Genomic DNA, 17,629 nt, shown 5'->3' with positions numbered 1-17,629 from the left:
TCGGGCCATTGAAAGATGACTTATCTCATTGTTTATATCGGTGATTACTTTAGCCGCATGTCTAATAACGAGAGTACGGAAGACATCGTCCTGAAAAATAAAATGATTCTTTTTCAAGTTCGGATACATTCTCCGTGTGTCAGGTCGCCCAGATCCAAGATGGCAGAAACAGAGTCAGTATCTGCTCTAGCTGCCGGAAATATGTGCGCCTCTATGGTCCAAAAGGCTTTTTCGCGGTGCGCTTCTGACGACTTCCGGCGGGTCCTCTCGCGGGGATTGGCTGTTGGCGGCGTTGCGGCTAAGCTCGTGTGCGGCGGCGGTGTCGGCAGCGGCTGCAGCGAAAGAGTTTGGCGCGATGGTGAGAAAGGCCTTAGCGGCACCCCAAGCCCCCAGCCTCCCTGGTGACCCCAGCCCCCGAGGCGACCCCAACCCGTGTATCTTCTCTCCACCCCGTCTAGCACAAGCGTGCTGCTGCCCGGCCTTCCAGCTTGTGGGTCGACCTCCCCTTCCCGCCGCGGAGACGCTGGGCCTGGCGCTAGGCCCCGGAGCCCGGGTCCGCCCTGCGGTTGCGCGCCCGCCTGCCGGCTCGTGCGAGGCGTGCGGTGCGGAGGATGCGCTTTCTCCCGATTGCTCTCCTTGGTAGAGGCAGGCATGGGGATTCTGCTCTTTCCTTACAAACTCCTTCTGTAGGAACAATGGCCGGGGGATGTCTGACAATCCTGCCCCAAAGCTGACAGATTGAATCTGCTGCACCCAGCATGTGGTCCAGGAGGGGTCGTCTTTGCTTTACAGTGTGCTTTTTCAGTTGCTCCCTTTTGTTTTTTCGTGTTCTGCCTTTTAAAAAAATACATAACGGTTTTTCGCTTTTCTAAGGCCTCTACATACCTAGTTTGGTGTTTTCTTTAAGCCCTCAGTCCTGTTCTTATCCTTATTTATAGTCTCTTGGGGCTGGAGGCTGAAAAGATAGGTTCAGCTGAGGATACAGGTTCCTTAGAATCTGACCGGGGTGGTAGTGGAGTGGGTGGGTAAGGTTTTGCTTTTTGTTTTGTTTTGTTTTTTTTTTGCTTATGTATTTTGTAATCCACAAAAAGGAGATGCTCGCAGAGATTCTGAGGAATCATGGTTACTTCCACACTTCAATTTTCGTTTTCTGGTTGCTGCAGTTAAAAGGTTTTGCAACTGTTGTTAACAAGGAACGTTTTCAAGTTGAAATTTTTCTGAATTGAGATATTTCAGTGTTTGACCCAATATAATTCCAGAGGTCTAGGGATTAGAAAACTGGATTTCTAGTTCCGTTTTATTACAATTTGCACTGTGACCTTAGGCAAGTCATTTCATCTCTTTGAGTTTCCTTCTTTGCCTTTTGTGTCACTATTTGATAGTGCTAAAATGCTTAGATTAAAGTCTGAGAAAATGATAGCAGTTAATACCAACAACCCATTCTCCTTAGACAAGTATCAGTGATAATTCCTTATCAGTCCGAGTGAATTAAAAATTGGAATTTGTATTTAAAGTGAACAACTATTTGTTCAAAAGTCTTAAATACTTTTGCTTTACTGAAGATACCAGCTTCAGTTTCTTTTCTTTTTTTTTTCTTTTTTCTTTTTGGTAGTTTGGGAGAAGCATTTGAAGCTGAAGAGCCAAATGTATGTATTGTAGTATTTCTACAACAGTAGAATGACTGTTCTTAGATTTCATGTTTGTAAGGCTTTAAAAAGTTAACAAAGCCAGATTATTCATTAGAGTGAATCATAACTTCTTGGTTATCAGAGAAAATAAGGAATTTTTTAAAGGTAATTCTGCATAAATTTATGTAAATATATATATACGCCTGTATTTCTTTATGTTTTGCATATATATACATTTGTGTGTGTATGTGTGCGTACACTGATTATTCCCCTGAGAAAGAGTACCATGAGGAAGGCAAGGACCAAAGCTGTCTAGAAGAAAGAAAAAACTGGTAATTTTATAAGGCAAATATATTTGGAGGGGGGAGGGTATAACTCAAGTGTCGTAGAGCGGGTGCTTAGCATGCACCAGGTCCTGGGTTCAATCCCCAGTACCTCCTCTAAAAATAAATAAACCTAATTACCTCCCCACCAAAACAAAAACAAACAAACAAACAAAACAAATATATTTGGAATTTTAGTAAAATGAAGAGATTCTAAAATTAGCTCCAGTAAGAAGAAAGTGACCAAAATAGGTTTGAGAAGTATTATGAACTTAAACTGATAACAAAAAGGCACTGCCACTTAAAAATAACCATTTTGACTACAGTTTTGTAAATTTAGTCATTTTTTCTTAATTTTTAGCTTTATCTTTGGGCACTAAGTATTTAAAATAGTCAACTTTGCTCATTTTAAGAATCATTTTAAGGCTAAATATAAAAAGCAACATACTGTATAGCCATTTCCGTATCTTTACTCTTATAAGTGAATTAGTCCCTTATTTTGCATTAGAATAAGAACAAAATTAATACAGTAGCAACCAGTATGGCTAGTGTATGGGACAGGCTCTATTATAGGAAAGTTAGTATAGTTTCTATAAAAAAATTTTTTTTCAACACACGACCTGTTGAAACTATTGATGGCTTGCAAAACCTTGTATGTTGTATATTGCCTTCTCTGGCTTTTAACCACTATTTAAGAAAGGCTTTGACTGTGTTCAGGTCATTATAGGTGAGAATCACTTTTGATCTCTTGTCATCAAGTTCTATTTTATCTCAAATGCTCTGTAACTTTTCAGTCAGAATGACTTAGTTCTTGACGGGGAGGGAGGAGTAAAATAAATTACTTTATTTTTCATATTGTTTTCAAAAGTACTATTTTTTGGTGCTTATTCAGAAAGTCTAAGCATCAGCTTTTTCAGTTCCAGTTTGTTGGTAGTTAAAAATTCTGATCATTTCGTGACAGGCCATCACAATTCTCACCGGGCAACTTTTACCAACTGCTTGGCTTTTTGCCTTTATAAGCCCCAACTCTTCCTCTTCCTCAGAACACGCTTCCAGAATTACCCAAATTTGTGTCTCCCAAATTGCAGTTCTTAAGACCTAAAATAAACTCCTTTCTTATTTTCACAAAAGAGAAAGAAAGAAAATAAAAAATTCTTATCTTTTCAAAAGTTTGGTTCCTGTCATTAAGAAAAAAAAATTTTTTTTTACCCAAAAATAATAGTACAGCAAAAGACAAGGAAAAAATATGAGTGATTTGATTTAGGATTGGGTTTACAGTGAAGTTGTATCATATTTGCATTTAATTAATGATCCTTACATACTCGGCAAAAAATTGGAAGGGGTTATAATTTCAATAGACCAGTGTTTTGGAGACATCTTTGGTTGTCACACTTTGGCCAGGATCAGGTGGGAGTTCCAGTGCTACTGGTATTAGTCGAAATAGACCAGGGATGCTGCTAAACCTACAATGTACAGGACAGCCTCCACAACGAGGATCTTCCAGTCCCAAATATAATGGTGCCAAAGTAGAGAAACCCTGAAATAGACCCACTAACGAAAACATGTCTCCACCCCACTCCTCCCCCGAGCATGAAATGGAAGACAAATCTATCTGCTATTCAGGCATATTCACATTTCCTACAGTGCAATCCTCTAGCTGTTTTGTGTGATTCTAGTGTTTAAAAATAAATTATTTTGGTATAATATAGCCCTTTATGGTGAGTCATTATTAGGTGAATAATTTAATGAATTTACTAGAGTAACATTAACTATGTATATTAATTTTATATTGCCATTTCATCTTATGCCTTGATATTTGAATCTAATCCCTGGATAAGATGTTGTTTCACTGTTGTGCTAAGGTTAGAAAAAGAACATAGATTGATACAGTACTTGCAATCATTATAGTATTTTCCTTTTTCTCTCCTTTCATCAGCCTATATCTGACTCTTCATTAGGGACTTAATAAGGCTAGAGATAGAAACCGATCAATGGAAATAGAAAACCTAAGCAGGTTTATAATCAGCTGGGAAGAAAGAAGGAAAACAGTACAAGGTAGCTTATGCTGAATACCTGCTGGCAGTGAGTGCAATAATAGTTTGAGAAAGTAGCCGTTAAGGACTGGGGGACTAAGAGACGGTTATAGAGGAGTTGTGAACCCAGCTTCTGGTGCTACACTTGGGCAAAGGCATAAATATTATAGAAAGAGCACCCTGATTAATAGTGTTTTAATAACCAATGATCATTTGTATCATGATTGGGGATTTTATCTCATACTATGAATTTCTCAAATATGAGTTATAAACTTATATTAAAATCACTTTTCCTTCTGCAGTCTCACACCATTTTGCTGGTACAGCCTACAAAGAGGCCAGAAGGCAGAACTTATGCTGACTATGAATCTGTGAATGAATGCATGGAAGGTGAGTTTAAACACTGATAATCAAAGGGTAGAAATCTTTTAGAGTTTTTTTCTCCCCCTTACATTCACATTTAGACACTGGTTTGTTTTTTCCTCTAGATTTCTTGAATTGTTACTCTGCGCAGGGAAAGTAGATATTTAGGACCATAATTGCTGACTATTTGAAATGGTAGTTGTATACACTGCCTTTTTCTGCTGCAAATATAACTTTACTTTTTTTATTGAAGTATAGTCAGTTTACAGTGTTTCACTTTCTGATGTACAACATAATGATTCAGTCATACATATACGTTTATTCGTTTTCATATTCTTTTTCATTATAGGTTACTGCAAGATATTGAACGTAGTTTCTTGTGCTATACAGAAGAAATTTGTTGTTTATCTATTTTATATATAGTAGTTAATATTTGCAGATCTCAAACTCCCAGTTTATCCCTCCCCACCCCTTTTCCCCCCTGGTAGCCATAAGTTTGTTTTCTATGTCTGTGAGTCTGTTTCTGTTTTGTAGATAAGTTCATTATTGTCTTTTTTTAGATTCCACATACGAGTGATGATATATGGTAGTTTTCTTTCTTTCTGGCTTATTTCACTTAGAATGACAATCCAAGGTCCATCCATGTTGCTGCAAATGGCATTGTTTTATTCATTTTTTTTATCACTGAGTAGTATTCCATTGTATAAATATACCACAGCTTCTTTATCCAGTCATCTGTCAATGGACATTTAGATTGTTTCCATGTCTTGGCTGTTGTAAATAGTGCTGCTATGAACATTGGAGTGCATGTATCTTTTCAAATTAAGAGTTCCCTCCAGATGTATGCCCTGGAGTGGGCTTGCTGGATCATATGGTAAGTCTTTCTAGTTTTTTGAGGAATCTCCAAACTGTTTTCCATAATGGCTGCATCAGCTACATTTCCACCAACAGTGTAGGAGGGTTGCCTTTGCTCCACATCCTCTCCAGCATTTATCATTTGTGGCCTTTATAATGATGGCCATTCTGACTGGTGTGAAATGATAACCTCATTGTAGTTTTGATTTGCATTTCTCTGACAATTAGCGATATTGAGCACTTTTTCATCTGCCTATTGGCTGTTTGTCTTCATTGGAGAATTGTTTAGGTCTTCTGCCTATTTTTGGATTGGCTTGGGGTTCTTTTTTGTTATTAAGTTGTATGAGCTATTTATATATTCTGGATGTTAAGCCTCTGTCAGTCACATCTTTTGCAAACAGTTTTCTCTTATTCCATAGGGTGTCGTTTTGTTTTGCTTATGGTTTCCTTTGCTTTGCAAGTACTTTACCTTTTTTGATCAACTTCATGTATATAATTAATGACTTTCACAAGCATCCAATTATTATGTAAATATTCTGCTATTTGTTATATGTTATTTTGTTACTGTGTTATGTAAATATTTTACAGGTATCATTATATATTCTGGTTAAACTCAAGCACTATAGTTTTTAAGGCAGGCTCAAGGAGTGCCTATAGAACCTAATAGTCTGCTTGTTAAATTAATGTTAAAAGCTGGTTACAGTCCATCAGCATGTTGTTAGAAAATAAAAATTAGCTCAGCAAAAAAGGCAAATGGAACCAAATCAGCATAATTTATTGTGCATTTGAAAAGCTTGCACAACCCTGAAGGGAAGTATTAGCCCTCAGTAAACCATGAGCACACAGATTAAATCATCACAAATTTGATTCATCCTTACATTTAATCATTACATCAAGTAAACCAGTTGTGCATGCCCTGCATGCTTTCTAGCAAACTGTCCATTCTTTGCTTCTTCCTGTAAGGATTTTATAGTTGCTATTTTTGTTGCTTAGCACGTCCCTGAATTTACTGATTTTCTAAAGCTGACTGAGTTTGACTTAAAATCTGTTCATTTAAAGTCAACAGTGGATAGACCTGTGAAGGAAAAAAAGCTACTCATAATAATTAGAGACAGCTTCTATGCCTTCCTGGGTGCCATCAAATTGTGCTGTAATTTTTAAAGAAGAGCAAGGCTTCTGTCCTTTTCTCTTTTCAGGTCCCTTCCTGTGCTGATACCCTTACTTGCTGTTAAAATAGAATTTGCGCACACTGACTTAGCAGATTGTTGCTTTACCTGTATTACCATATTTGGTCTTTGATTCTGCAATACTCTTTACTAACCTTTGCTGATTTTAGTGATTGTGCTTTTTTTTTTTAATTAATACACTTTATTTCTAGAGTAGTTTTAGGTTTAAAGAAAAATTGAATGGAAAGTACAGAGTTCCAATATACTTCTCCCTAACCCATAATTTCCCCTATTATTGAAGTCCATAGTTTACACTAGGGTTCCTACTTTGTGTTGTGCGGTTCTGTGGATTTTGCCAAATGCATAGTGTCATATATCCACCATTAAAGTATCATGGAAATAGTTTCACTGCCTTAAAAAATCCCTCATGCTCCACCTGTTCATCCCTCCCTGCCCCACTCCCTGCCCCCTGGAGACCACCAGTCTTCTGTCACTGTAGTTTTGTCTTTTCCAGAATTTTATAAAATGGGAATTATTACCATATATAACCCTTTGAAAATGGCTTCTTTCACTTAGGAATACGCATTTAAGGTTCTTCCATGTCTCTTTGTGGCTTGATAGCTCTTCCCTACCCACATTTTTAGTTGGGAATGGTGATTTTGTTTCCATTTTAATTAATAGACTTAATTTTTTCTAGGATAGTTTCATGTTACAGGAAAAATGGTTAGAAAGTACAGTTACATCATACTCCTGCTTCCTTCCCACTCCTTCCCAGTTTTTCCTGCTATTTACATTTTTTACTAGTGTGATACACTTGTGACAATTGTGGAACCAATCCTGATACCTTATTAATTAAAGTCCATGATTTTACATTAATGTTCCCTCTTTGCTTTGAACATTCTATGGATTTTGATATTTATAATGACATGTTATCTACCATCTGCAACCCTAAAAATTCCCTGTGCTCCACCTATTCATTCATCTCCACCCTCCACCCCATCTGACATTTTTAATGTCTCTATAGTTTCCAGAATGTTGTTTAGTTGAAATTATAGTATGTAGCTTTTGCAAATTGGCTCTTTCACCTAGCAGTATACTTTTAAGTTTTCTTTTTTTTTCTTTATTATTTTTAATTCCTTTTGGGGGGAGGGGATTAGGCTTATTTAACTTATTTATTTAATGGAGATACTAGGGATTGAACCCAGGACGTCTTGCATGCTAGGCATGCACTCTACCACTAGAGCTATACCTTCCCCTCTTTCTCCATGTCTTTTCATGGCTTAATAGCTCATTTTTTTATTGCTGAATAATATTCCATTGTATGAGTATGCAACAGTTTGGTTATCCATTCACCTATTGAAGGGCATCTTGCAAGTTTTGGCAGTGAATAAAGCTGCTATAAACATTACTGTGCAGGTTTTTGTGTGAACCTAAGCTTTCAGTCCCTTTGATTGAATACTGGGGAGTATGATTGTTGGATCATATGGTAAGGCTTTGTAAGAAATTGACAGGCTGTCTTCAGATGTGGCTGTGTCATCTTGCATTCCCACCAGCAATGAATGGGAGCTCCTGTGGCAGCATTTGGTGTTGTCAGTGTTTTGTATTTTTGCCATTCTTATAGATGTATAGTGATATCATTGTTTTAATTTGCAGTTTTCTCATGATATAATGTTTTCATAATGCTTTTTTGCCTTCTGTACATCTTTCGTGGTGAGATGGTTGTTTTGATCTTTTGCCCATTTTTTAATTTGCTTTCTTTTAGGAGTTCTTTGTATAGTTTTGATAAATCTTTTACCAGATATATGTTTTGCAAAGATTTTTCTTAGTCTGTGGCTTGTCTTTTCACTTTCTTAATAGTGTCCTGGGAAGCCCGAAAGGTTTAAATTTTGATGGAGTCCAACTTACATATATTTTTTTTCTTCTGTTGCTTATGGCTTTGATGTCTTATCTAAGAAGCCATTGCCTTATCCAAAGTCACAAAGGTTTGTGCCTATATTTTCTTCCAAGGGTTTCATAGTTTTGGCTCTTAGGTCCCTGGGCCATTTTGAGGAAATATTTATACATGCTGTGAGACAAGGTCCAAGTTTCTTCTTTTACATGTGAATATACAGTTGTCCTGGCACTGTTTGTTAATAAAAACTATTCTCCACTGAATTGTCTTGGTGCCCTTGTCAAATAACTGTTGACTGTAAATTGAGGGTTTATTTTTGGACCTTTGTTTCTTTTCCATTAACCTGTGTGCCTATCCTTATGCATAGACTTGTCTTGATTAAGTTTTGGAATCAAGAAGTGTGAATCTTCCAGTTTTGTTCTTCTTTTTCAAGATATTTTGGCTATCCTGGGTCCCTTGTAATTCCATATCAAATTTGGGATCAATTTGTCAGTTTCTGCAAAAGTCCTTTAGATTTTGATAAGAATTTCGTTGAATCTGTAGATCATTTGGGGGAATATTACCAGCTTGATACTAAGTTGCCCAATCCATGAACATGAGACATATCTCCATTTATTTAAATCTTTACTTTCAGTCACATTTTGTAGTTTTCATTGTATGTCTTATGTCTCATTAAATTTACTCCTAAGGATTTTATTATTTTTTGATGCTTTTGTACATGGAGCTGTTTTCTTCATGTTCATATTGTTTATATTGTTGAGGTATAGAACTACAATTGATTTTTGTATGTTAATCTTATATCATGCAATTTTGCTGCACTCATTTATTAGTTCTAATAGTTTGTTTTCATTTTGTAGTTTCCATAGGATATTCTGTATACAGGATCATATCATGTGTGAATAGAGATAGGTGCACTTCTTCCAACCTGAGGCCTGTTAGTGCTTCTCCTTGCCAAATCACCCTGGCTGGAACCTGCAATGCAATGCTGAGTACAAGTGGCAAGAGCAGATCTTCTAGTGTTCTTCCTGATCTGAGTGGAAAGCACTCAGTCTTTCACCATTAAGTATGATGGTAGCTGTGGGTCAGTGCCTTTTTAAGATAAAACAATTTATTTTCCTGGTTTTTATTTCCTTTCCATTTCACCTTCTCTGTTCAGGAATTCAGATACTCTCTGATGACAGTGTGGTGTACCAGTACCATCAAAACCCTTAATTACTAAGATAGCTTTTGAAAACTCTGTTGTTGATTATTACTTTTTATTAGGAAATTTATGAAGTCAAATTAGAGGTACATGAAAGACCAGTACATACAGGACAGGACATGTTTTTCCCAGTTTACTAATATTTATTCACTTGTCCATTCATCATAGTAGTCTTAGAAGCATTTGGTAGTGGGAATGAGCTGAAAAGGTTTTATTTCCATTTTGTGGGAACAAGAAAGGAGTGTGTCACTGAATAAAAATTAAATAAAAAATGTGTTCTTTAGATAATTATGTGGGCTTGCTGTCAGTGATCTTGTTCACTGTTGTTCTTTTTACTTTTATTTGAGTACTTACATGTTTATTATATGTGCAAATGCGTTATATGCAGTATTTCATGTAATCTTCACAGCTCTATGAAGAGGTACTGTTATCTCCGTTTGACAGGTGGGATTCAGGGGATGGAGTCATTAGTAAAGGACAAAGCTGGAATTCAAGTCTCTGAATCCAGAGTCCAGGATCTTAAGTACTCTATTATGATAATCTCTTCCTCATTGCCAATTTTGGTTTTTACTTTGCCTTGTATCAAAATTTGAAAGCAGAATAGAAAAGGGTTAATTTGTCATTCATCTTTCCCAAGTGTGGTATTTTTCTTTATTTACTCTGAGGTGTTAAGAATATTTATTGGAAAACCTGATACCTATGATGTCATCACTTTGAACCATTGTATGACAAGTCATTAAAGATTCAATGACTTGAAGTAATCATTTTATTTTATTATTAAGGCACAAGGTACTTATCAACATTCTGCTGAATTTATAAAATATTTTAAAATTTGCTAGTGGCAACAATTAAAGTAAAAGTGATCACTGTACTGTTCTTTTCCCAGCATAACTTTATAGAAATAGATATTACTTCAACATGTAAAACTGTTGTTATCTAAAATTGATGCAGTTGTAAGATCTTGGTTTTCCCCCCTACTTAGGTGTTTGTAAAATGTATGAAGAACATCTGAAGAGAATGAATCCCAACAGCCCCTCTATCACATATGACATCAGTCAGTTGTTTGATTTTATTGATGATCTGGCAGATCTCAGCTGCCTTGTGTAAGTATTGGCCACTATGTCTCTTTAGTTGTATTTTTCTGTTGTTTGTTCATCTGCTTGAGGCAGTGTATGGTATTGGGAGCTCATTTTGCCTGCCACTGGTCATTTTCATGACCTTATTTTTTAAAAATAAACGTTTGTAGGACTGAAATGAATTTAATTTTAATCCCACCTGATGTTAATCATGTATATTTTGATGTGTTAGAATGAGATTTTTTTTCAGACCCCTTAATATTTTCTATTTTTAGAGTTTGTGAAATTAAAATTTTTTTCCTAATATACTATGTTTGTTATAAATTGTGTCAGTAATTGCTTATTATCACTATTGCCAAGAAGCAAGTAAGTCTATAATACTTAATCTTCTCAGCATTTTTTGGATAAGAGAGTGAGTGTAAGTACAGCTAATTTTACAGAGGAAATTGGAAGCACTTTTTTTTTTTTTTTTTTTTTAGTTTTATTTTCTGCACCTCTTCATTGTATTTTCAGTTGTAGCCATTTCACTTTGCTCACTCAGAACATTTAAGTGATCCAGTTCTGGTCTTTTATGAAATGTGTTAACAATGTGTTATAATTCTATTATGGTTATTTCAATATAAAAATCTCAGAAAACTGTAAGAGGCCAGCAGAGCTATATGTATTATGCTGTGTTGGTTTGTAATGTCTGTAGTTGACCTGTTTATTGCCAGACACACACACAGAAAAAGACATATACATAGTCATTTAACAAATACTTATTGAATGCTAACTATATACCATGGGCACTGGGAGTTGAACAGTGAATAAATCAGGTTAAAAGGAAGCCTGTGAAGCTGCAGAAGAGTGAGTGAGTCAGTGAAAGTAGGAGGAGATGAAATTGGTGGGGCAGAGAGGGTGATATCCTAGAAGCCAGTTCAGAAGTATTTCATATTATTGGTAGGTGAAATAAATGAGGACTGAGAACTGACCCCTAGTTTAGCACTGTGGAAGTCTGGTAGAGTGACAGGAGTAAAGTCTATACATTACAGTGAGTTTAAGGTAATGAGAAGAACTGTAGGCTGCTAACACAGCCAACTTCTTTGACGAATTTAGCTCAAAATGAGAGCATAGAAAGTAGTTACAGCTAAAGGAAGAAATGCCCTTTTTATTTTATTTTTGTTTTTAAGATGGGAGAAATAATGGTAAGTTTCCAGGCTGATGGGATGATCTAACAGAGAGGGAGAAACTGATGGCTCTAGATAGAATCTTGGACAGTTCATTAATAGTAAAGTAGGGCGGGCTGGCAGATGTGATGGAAGCTTGGGGAAATTGTTTTCTGCTTTAGTTATCTGAGTAAAATAGGAAGGACACCATTTGAAACTAAGGGTGAGGGAGGAGGTATTGGAGGTTTGTGAAAAGAGGTAAATAATCTAGGAGGGTAAAGGGATTAGGGAATGTGTGATTTAAGAGGTAACTGATAATTTAAAATCAGTCATTGTGATAATGGTTTTTTTCTTTATCACTCTTAACCTGAATGGTTACAGGTGAGTCTTTACAGGTATTAATGATAATGCCACAATTAATCTCTTTCAGAGATTTTGCTAAAAATTGAAGATATATACAAGGGAGTATTAATGCAAGAGACTGAATGACCATGAAATGTAAATAAGGGGTGGGGTGGGTGGAGACAGAGGTAGGATCAATTAGTTATGGGTCACAGTGGGGTCAAAGGATTGTTGAAGTTGTGGTAAGTGAAAGTAGTGATCAGGGAACAAGCGCTTGAAATTAGGAGATTGGAGTTACTGATAATGACAAAGTATAGGGATCTGGTCAAGGAAGGGCAGGAAACAAGATCATTGGAGGAGAGGAGTTCAAGGAACTGAGAAGCCCAGATGTTGGCAGATAATTTACTGGATATGAAGTCACCAATAATGTGTTTACTCACTTTATAGAATTTGAGAACAGAGTGCTTTGTTTTTATTCACTGCTACATCCCCAGTGCCTAGAGTAGTAGTTAGCACCTAGTTAATATTGAGTAAATATTGGTTGTAAAAATACATGTCACCCATATAATATGTGACTTTCATGCTGAAGTTATTTATCTGAGTAAACTGTGTGTTTTTTTAAATGTATTTTTGTCCCAAGTGTATTTGAGGAAATTTTCACACTTAAGTAATAGATGTTTCAGTTGGAACTTAATAGGATTTTAACAGAGTTTGTGTGCATGTCTTCACTTCATTCTTTAAATGAATGTTGATTTTATTTTAAAAATTAATGGCTTTCTTTCTAATTTTATAAAAATCACTTATTGATGCTTTGGCATGTGGCACTCATCCTCAGCAAATGAGAAATTACTTACAACCTTGGGAGGTTATGGTTAACAGCTAACTGGAGTTTCAGGATTAGACCTAGCTGACTTTGAATCTTGGCTCTGTCATTTGCTAGCTCCCTTGGGCAAGTTAGCTTACTATTGCTAAACCTCAGATTGCTTATTTGCAAAATTTAGATACATCTACCTCCCAGTACTCTTGTGAGGCTCTTGTGCTTGCTTAGCACAGCAGCATCAGGTAGCAAGAGCTCCGTCTTTAACTAGCTTGACAATGTCAGGGCAGGGTTTTATTTTTAAGTACAGGTAGATTGGTTCTTTAAAATTTGCCACAAGTAGAATGATAGGAGTTTCAAATTTCACAAGTGAGTTAAATTGTACTGTTAACTAATAAAGAGGTGTTATGTTGTTTTTTGACAGTATGAAAGTTACACAAAGCGAAATAGTAGCTTTTAGGGACATACTACAAGTGTGTCATTAAGAACAGATCATGACATTTCTAACTTTCTGCAATTAAATGTTAACCAGAATCTACAAGTAGCTTGCTAAAATGATTTCTGATGTTTGCATTATTAAAGCAAGATGGAGGAAAGACTTCTTTAATTATATATAATTACAGATTATAATTTAATTATTTTAGGTAATTCTTTGCAACTATAGTAGTTCAGATTAATGATAGATTCATGATAATTTATAGTTGTTAATAGTCTGGAAAACTAAACTGTAGCTATTCATGTTGCTGTCTCTAATGATGAACTTTTGGCCTCTGAAAACTTTCAAAATCAGATTTAGGATTTAGGATCATTTTGCCCATATGACTTTGTTATTTGGATGTTCAGGAGAAATAAGTTTTCCAAAATTGTTTCCAAAGAGGTGACTTGTTGTCATGGCACTTCCTATGACAGCACATCCTACTCTCCTTAATCAAGGATTGTGACTTGGGCTGTTACTCCTCAGACCAGGAATTGCATGCATTTTTGATTTGTAAATTGTTGTGTACTCATTGCTTCTATTACATCTAAATGGCAGTGACATAGGACACTTTTTATTTCATTGAAACCAGTAGGGGAAGAATGGAATAAATAAGATTATACTTTGTTGACATAATTAAACCCAGAACAAACTGACCAGGCATTAATAGTAAAATTTATACATGGAGGATTTGTATTTCATATATTTGAAGTTAGAGTACAGATTTCTTCACAGTTCTGTGATCTGTAAGGTTTTGTTTTGTTTTGTTTTAACTAGGCTTTTTATAAGATTGAGAGAACAGCTTTTTGAAGATGCAGGCTTTCTTTGTTTGCTTAGAGGCAGAGGGACATTTTCATCCTTATTTATTGTAATTAGGAGGTACTCCTACCTAGTCAGGAAGACAGCTTATTAGTGAAGATCCTGGCTGATTTCCCTACTCAGATCCACAGCTTCTGCCCTGTATACACCTGCATTCATTGACTATAATATTAAGCTAAAAGATTCATCTGTGCCAACAGCTAGGGATTTTACTAACGTATGTAACATTTAATTGTCTCATTTTCAAGTGCCAGTTAATAGCCATCAACACACAGCTTTCTGTAAAAAAGGCATTATTACTATCTAATTTGGAAAATAGCATGCAAGTTGATGGATTCCTAAATGTTCACAAACCAAAGTGATCTTGTTGAGGGGGGATGGTCTAAATAAGGCTGTCCCACCAAGACTTTATAGTTCGAAAAATTCTGTTACTTTTTTAGTTCTTTACCAGTGTTAATATAAATATTGTACTCTATTCTGCCATACCCTGAAGTAGAGTTGATTAGCACTTATTTAATTAAGAAGCATAAACAAAGGGTAGTCAAAGAAAATTTTCACTTTTTAGAATATTTCTCATTGTAACAAAAGGACATTCATAAGAGCCAAATGTTTCTTTCTGGTTAAGCATTTTGTGAAAGTAGAAAGCTTGTGCATTTTTAATAAACCTGATTCATTCAGAGGAAGAATATGATAAGGGTGTATAAAACATTCCTATTTTGGAGTTTCTCTTCAAAAAATTGGAGCATAAGATTCTAGCTCAGTGGTTAACAGTGAAGACTCCGGTCAGGAGCGTTTAAGCTTTTATTCCTTGCCCAAAATCTTTTTTTGAGTCTTGGTTTCCTCCTTTATTAAAAAAGGGGGGGGGTGGATGGTAATCATATCTACTCATAGCGTTGTAAACAAGATTAAGTGAGTTGATTCAGATAAGCACTTAAAGCACTACCTAGCAGTTGGTAATGTCTTAATAGGTGTTTACTATCATTTTACAGGGGTTTTTTTGTTTGTTTTTTGCTGAGAAGCTAAAAAAAATGAAACTGTTGGCTAAAATGAAACAATAGTTGATAGATTAGATACTTAATTTTTCTAGAGTATCCATCCCTAAGGTATTTTTTTTTTAGGCAAGGTATATTTTCCCCTCTTGGATGCCATGCAGTATTTCCACCAGATGGTGCACATGGCTTTGAAACACTATGATGTGCTTTGTATTTGTGTGATCTCTACCTACTTACTGTCTGCTTTTTATACTATAGCGTTAGTTTTTTTTTTAACTCCAAAATGAATTTATTGCTTAACCAGCTAGATTTCAGTTGTAGATCACTTGCAATGCTTGTATTTTTTGAGTCCTCTGAAGATACCTTGAGTGATTTGGCTATTAAGTGATGATACCTTGTACTCCAAAAACCCTGGAATCCCATTTGAGTTTTATTGCTAATGCTACTCCTTGTATTCCTGACCTTTCTCAGCCTCTAGCAGTACTTCTGTTGAAAGGGAAACCCTAAAATACTGGATGTATACAAAATTTTCCTTCTGTTAGTACTTTTCAGGGAATAAATCTTTGTAGTAGTAGCATGTTTTTAAAGCTTTTTTAGTTGATTCAAAATAAATTTAGCAAATCTGAAGTTTTTATTAGTGTATGGTTTTGTTTTTTAATCACTAAAGGAACCATAAAAAGATTAACTATGTAGGAGAAAGAACACGTGGTTTCTGGTCATACTCTGTCAAGAAATAGATGGGTAACACGTTGAGCATTTAACTTAAGATCTCTAGACCTTGTTTTCTTTTTCTGCCAGAAGATTGTACTAAGTGATCTAAACTTCCTGTCACTTAGAATTCAAGTTATGTAATTAGCTCTTTTCATGTATGAAGATGTGAACATCTTTGCCATCGTTGAGTAGTTACAATTTCAGGTTTTAAAAATTTGACAGTAATTGACCATTGTAACTTTCTTTGCTTTTTACCTTTCTGTTCCTCAGTTACCGAGCTGATACCCAGACATACCAGCCTTATAACAAAGACTGGATTAAAGAGAAGATCTACGTGCTCCTTCGTCGGCAGGCCCAGCAGGCCGGGAAATAGTTGAGTTTGAAAGCATTAGGGGGACGGGGTGGGCTTGGAACACAGGTGTGTACAGCGTGCTGTGGTGAAAGTTTTGTATTTTACTGTAAATCCTGTTTCCATTTTGGTACATTCTGGCTAGGATTGAATGTAGTAGAAGAAATGTGAGGATCTTGTTCAATCTGAAACCTCCATTGCCCTCCCTGCCTTATTTTTTTTTTTTTTTTTTTTTTTACTTAAACATTTTTATGATGGTTTAGATGGAAGTTGGTTTTTGTCAGTTATTGTTGGTTCCAGTCCTTCAAACTGTTCGTACCTGCTTTATAACATTCACTGTACTAACCCATTTCAAATTGGGGTGGGGGGTGGTGACACAGTTTAGTTGTGTCCTCAAGATAAGTCTTAGTGAAAAACAAATAAATGTTCTTTAGTTATATTTTCCCCCTGAGTGATTTTGTCTCTGAACTGAATTGAATTTTCTTGCAAAGCATTATCAGTTTCTAAACCAAAAGCCTGCTACACAACAAATTTGAAGAAAGCTTGTCTATGTGCTGAATATATTTTGCTGTGGTTTGTGTGATGCTAAAGAGCTTTTACCTCATTTTTCCAGCCTTGTAAGTGAATCTCAGTTGTATCTCCAGGGTTTCTACCTACTGTTGCTGCAAACATTATGAAAGACTTTCTGGTACCATGGCTTATCTACAGCAACAGCCAGGTTAGTTCCTTAGCTTTGAGCAGGTGAGTCCTGATTACCACTCCTGTATGGAAGCTAAGAAGGTGGGGGAAAGACCACAGAAAAGTACATGGTAATCTTTTAATGTAGAGAACGTGCTCACATTGTGACTTGAACATATACTATATTGTACCTTCAGTCATCACGTATGTGGACATTCCCTGATTCTGCTATTATCACACTTCACCAATAGCTAATAATGTCTTTACACCCTATAAGATTGGCAGATTTTTCTTTGGAGGCTTCATGACTGGTGTTATATTCCCCTTGTGCCCTCCCCCACTTCCACATTAGAGGCTTAACTATTTTTTCCTATTTTATGTGGAACCAAATTCTGGGTTAGTATTTATGTGTGCTCACTTTTTCTATAGAATAATTACTCTAAGATGAGAAGTCATTACTGTATTAAAGGATTATTAAAATTTGGGTGCTTTACAAAATTATGTGTAGCTGTAGTTAATATTTCACTGTGAATCAGCCAAATTTTAAAGCTAAAATGTTCTCACAGAAAAAGAAATAGATCTGAAAGTAAGTCAAACTATCCTGCTTTTCAGTTGGCCTGTCCTGCTAATATTATTTCTCTGACAGATACCATCATGGCTTCACTTTTTGCAAAAATACTATAGAACACATCTAGAGGGAATAGGATCCCTTGATTCTCAGATACAGTACGGTTTCTGGTATTGGGCTTATAAAGAAAAGAAGAT

At 35.9% G+C, this 17,629-nt stretch overlaps 1 protein-coding gene across 1 annotated transcript; it reads left to right on the top strand.

Moving 5' to 3' along the window:
- The first annotated feature begins 229 nt into the window (after window positions 1–229).
- ERH (ERH mRNA splicing and mitosis factor) lies at window positions 230–16,637 on the top strand. The gene is made up of 4 exons (XM_032482262.1): window positions 230–358; window positions 4,287–4,374; window positions 10,443–10,563; window positions 16,108–16,637. Exons 1-4 carry the CDS (start codon window positions 356–358, stop codon window positions 16,208–16,210), a joined length of 315 nt encoding a protein of 104 aa, XP_032338153.1. The 5' UTR covers window positions 230–355; the 3' UTR covers window positions 16,211–16,637.
- The last annotated feature ends 992 nt before the right edge of the window (window positions 16,638–17,629 follow it).

Source organism: Camelus ferus, chromosome 6, assembly GCF_009834535.1.
Source record: "Camelus ferus isolate YT-003-E chromosome 6, BCGSAC_Cfer_1.0, whole genome shotgun sequence".
In the NCBI taxonomy this organism is placed as follows: domain Eukaryota; kingdom Metazoa; phylum Chordata; class Mammalia; order Artiodactyla; family Camelidae; genus Camelus; species Camelus ferus.
The sequence above is the reverse complement of the archived record's forward strand: the minus strand, read 5'-3'. Positions and strand labels throughout refer to the sequence as shown.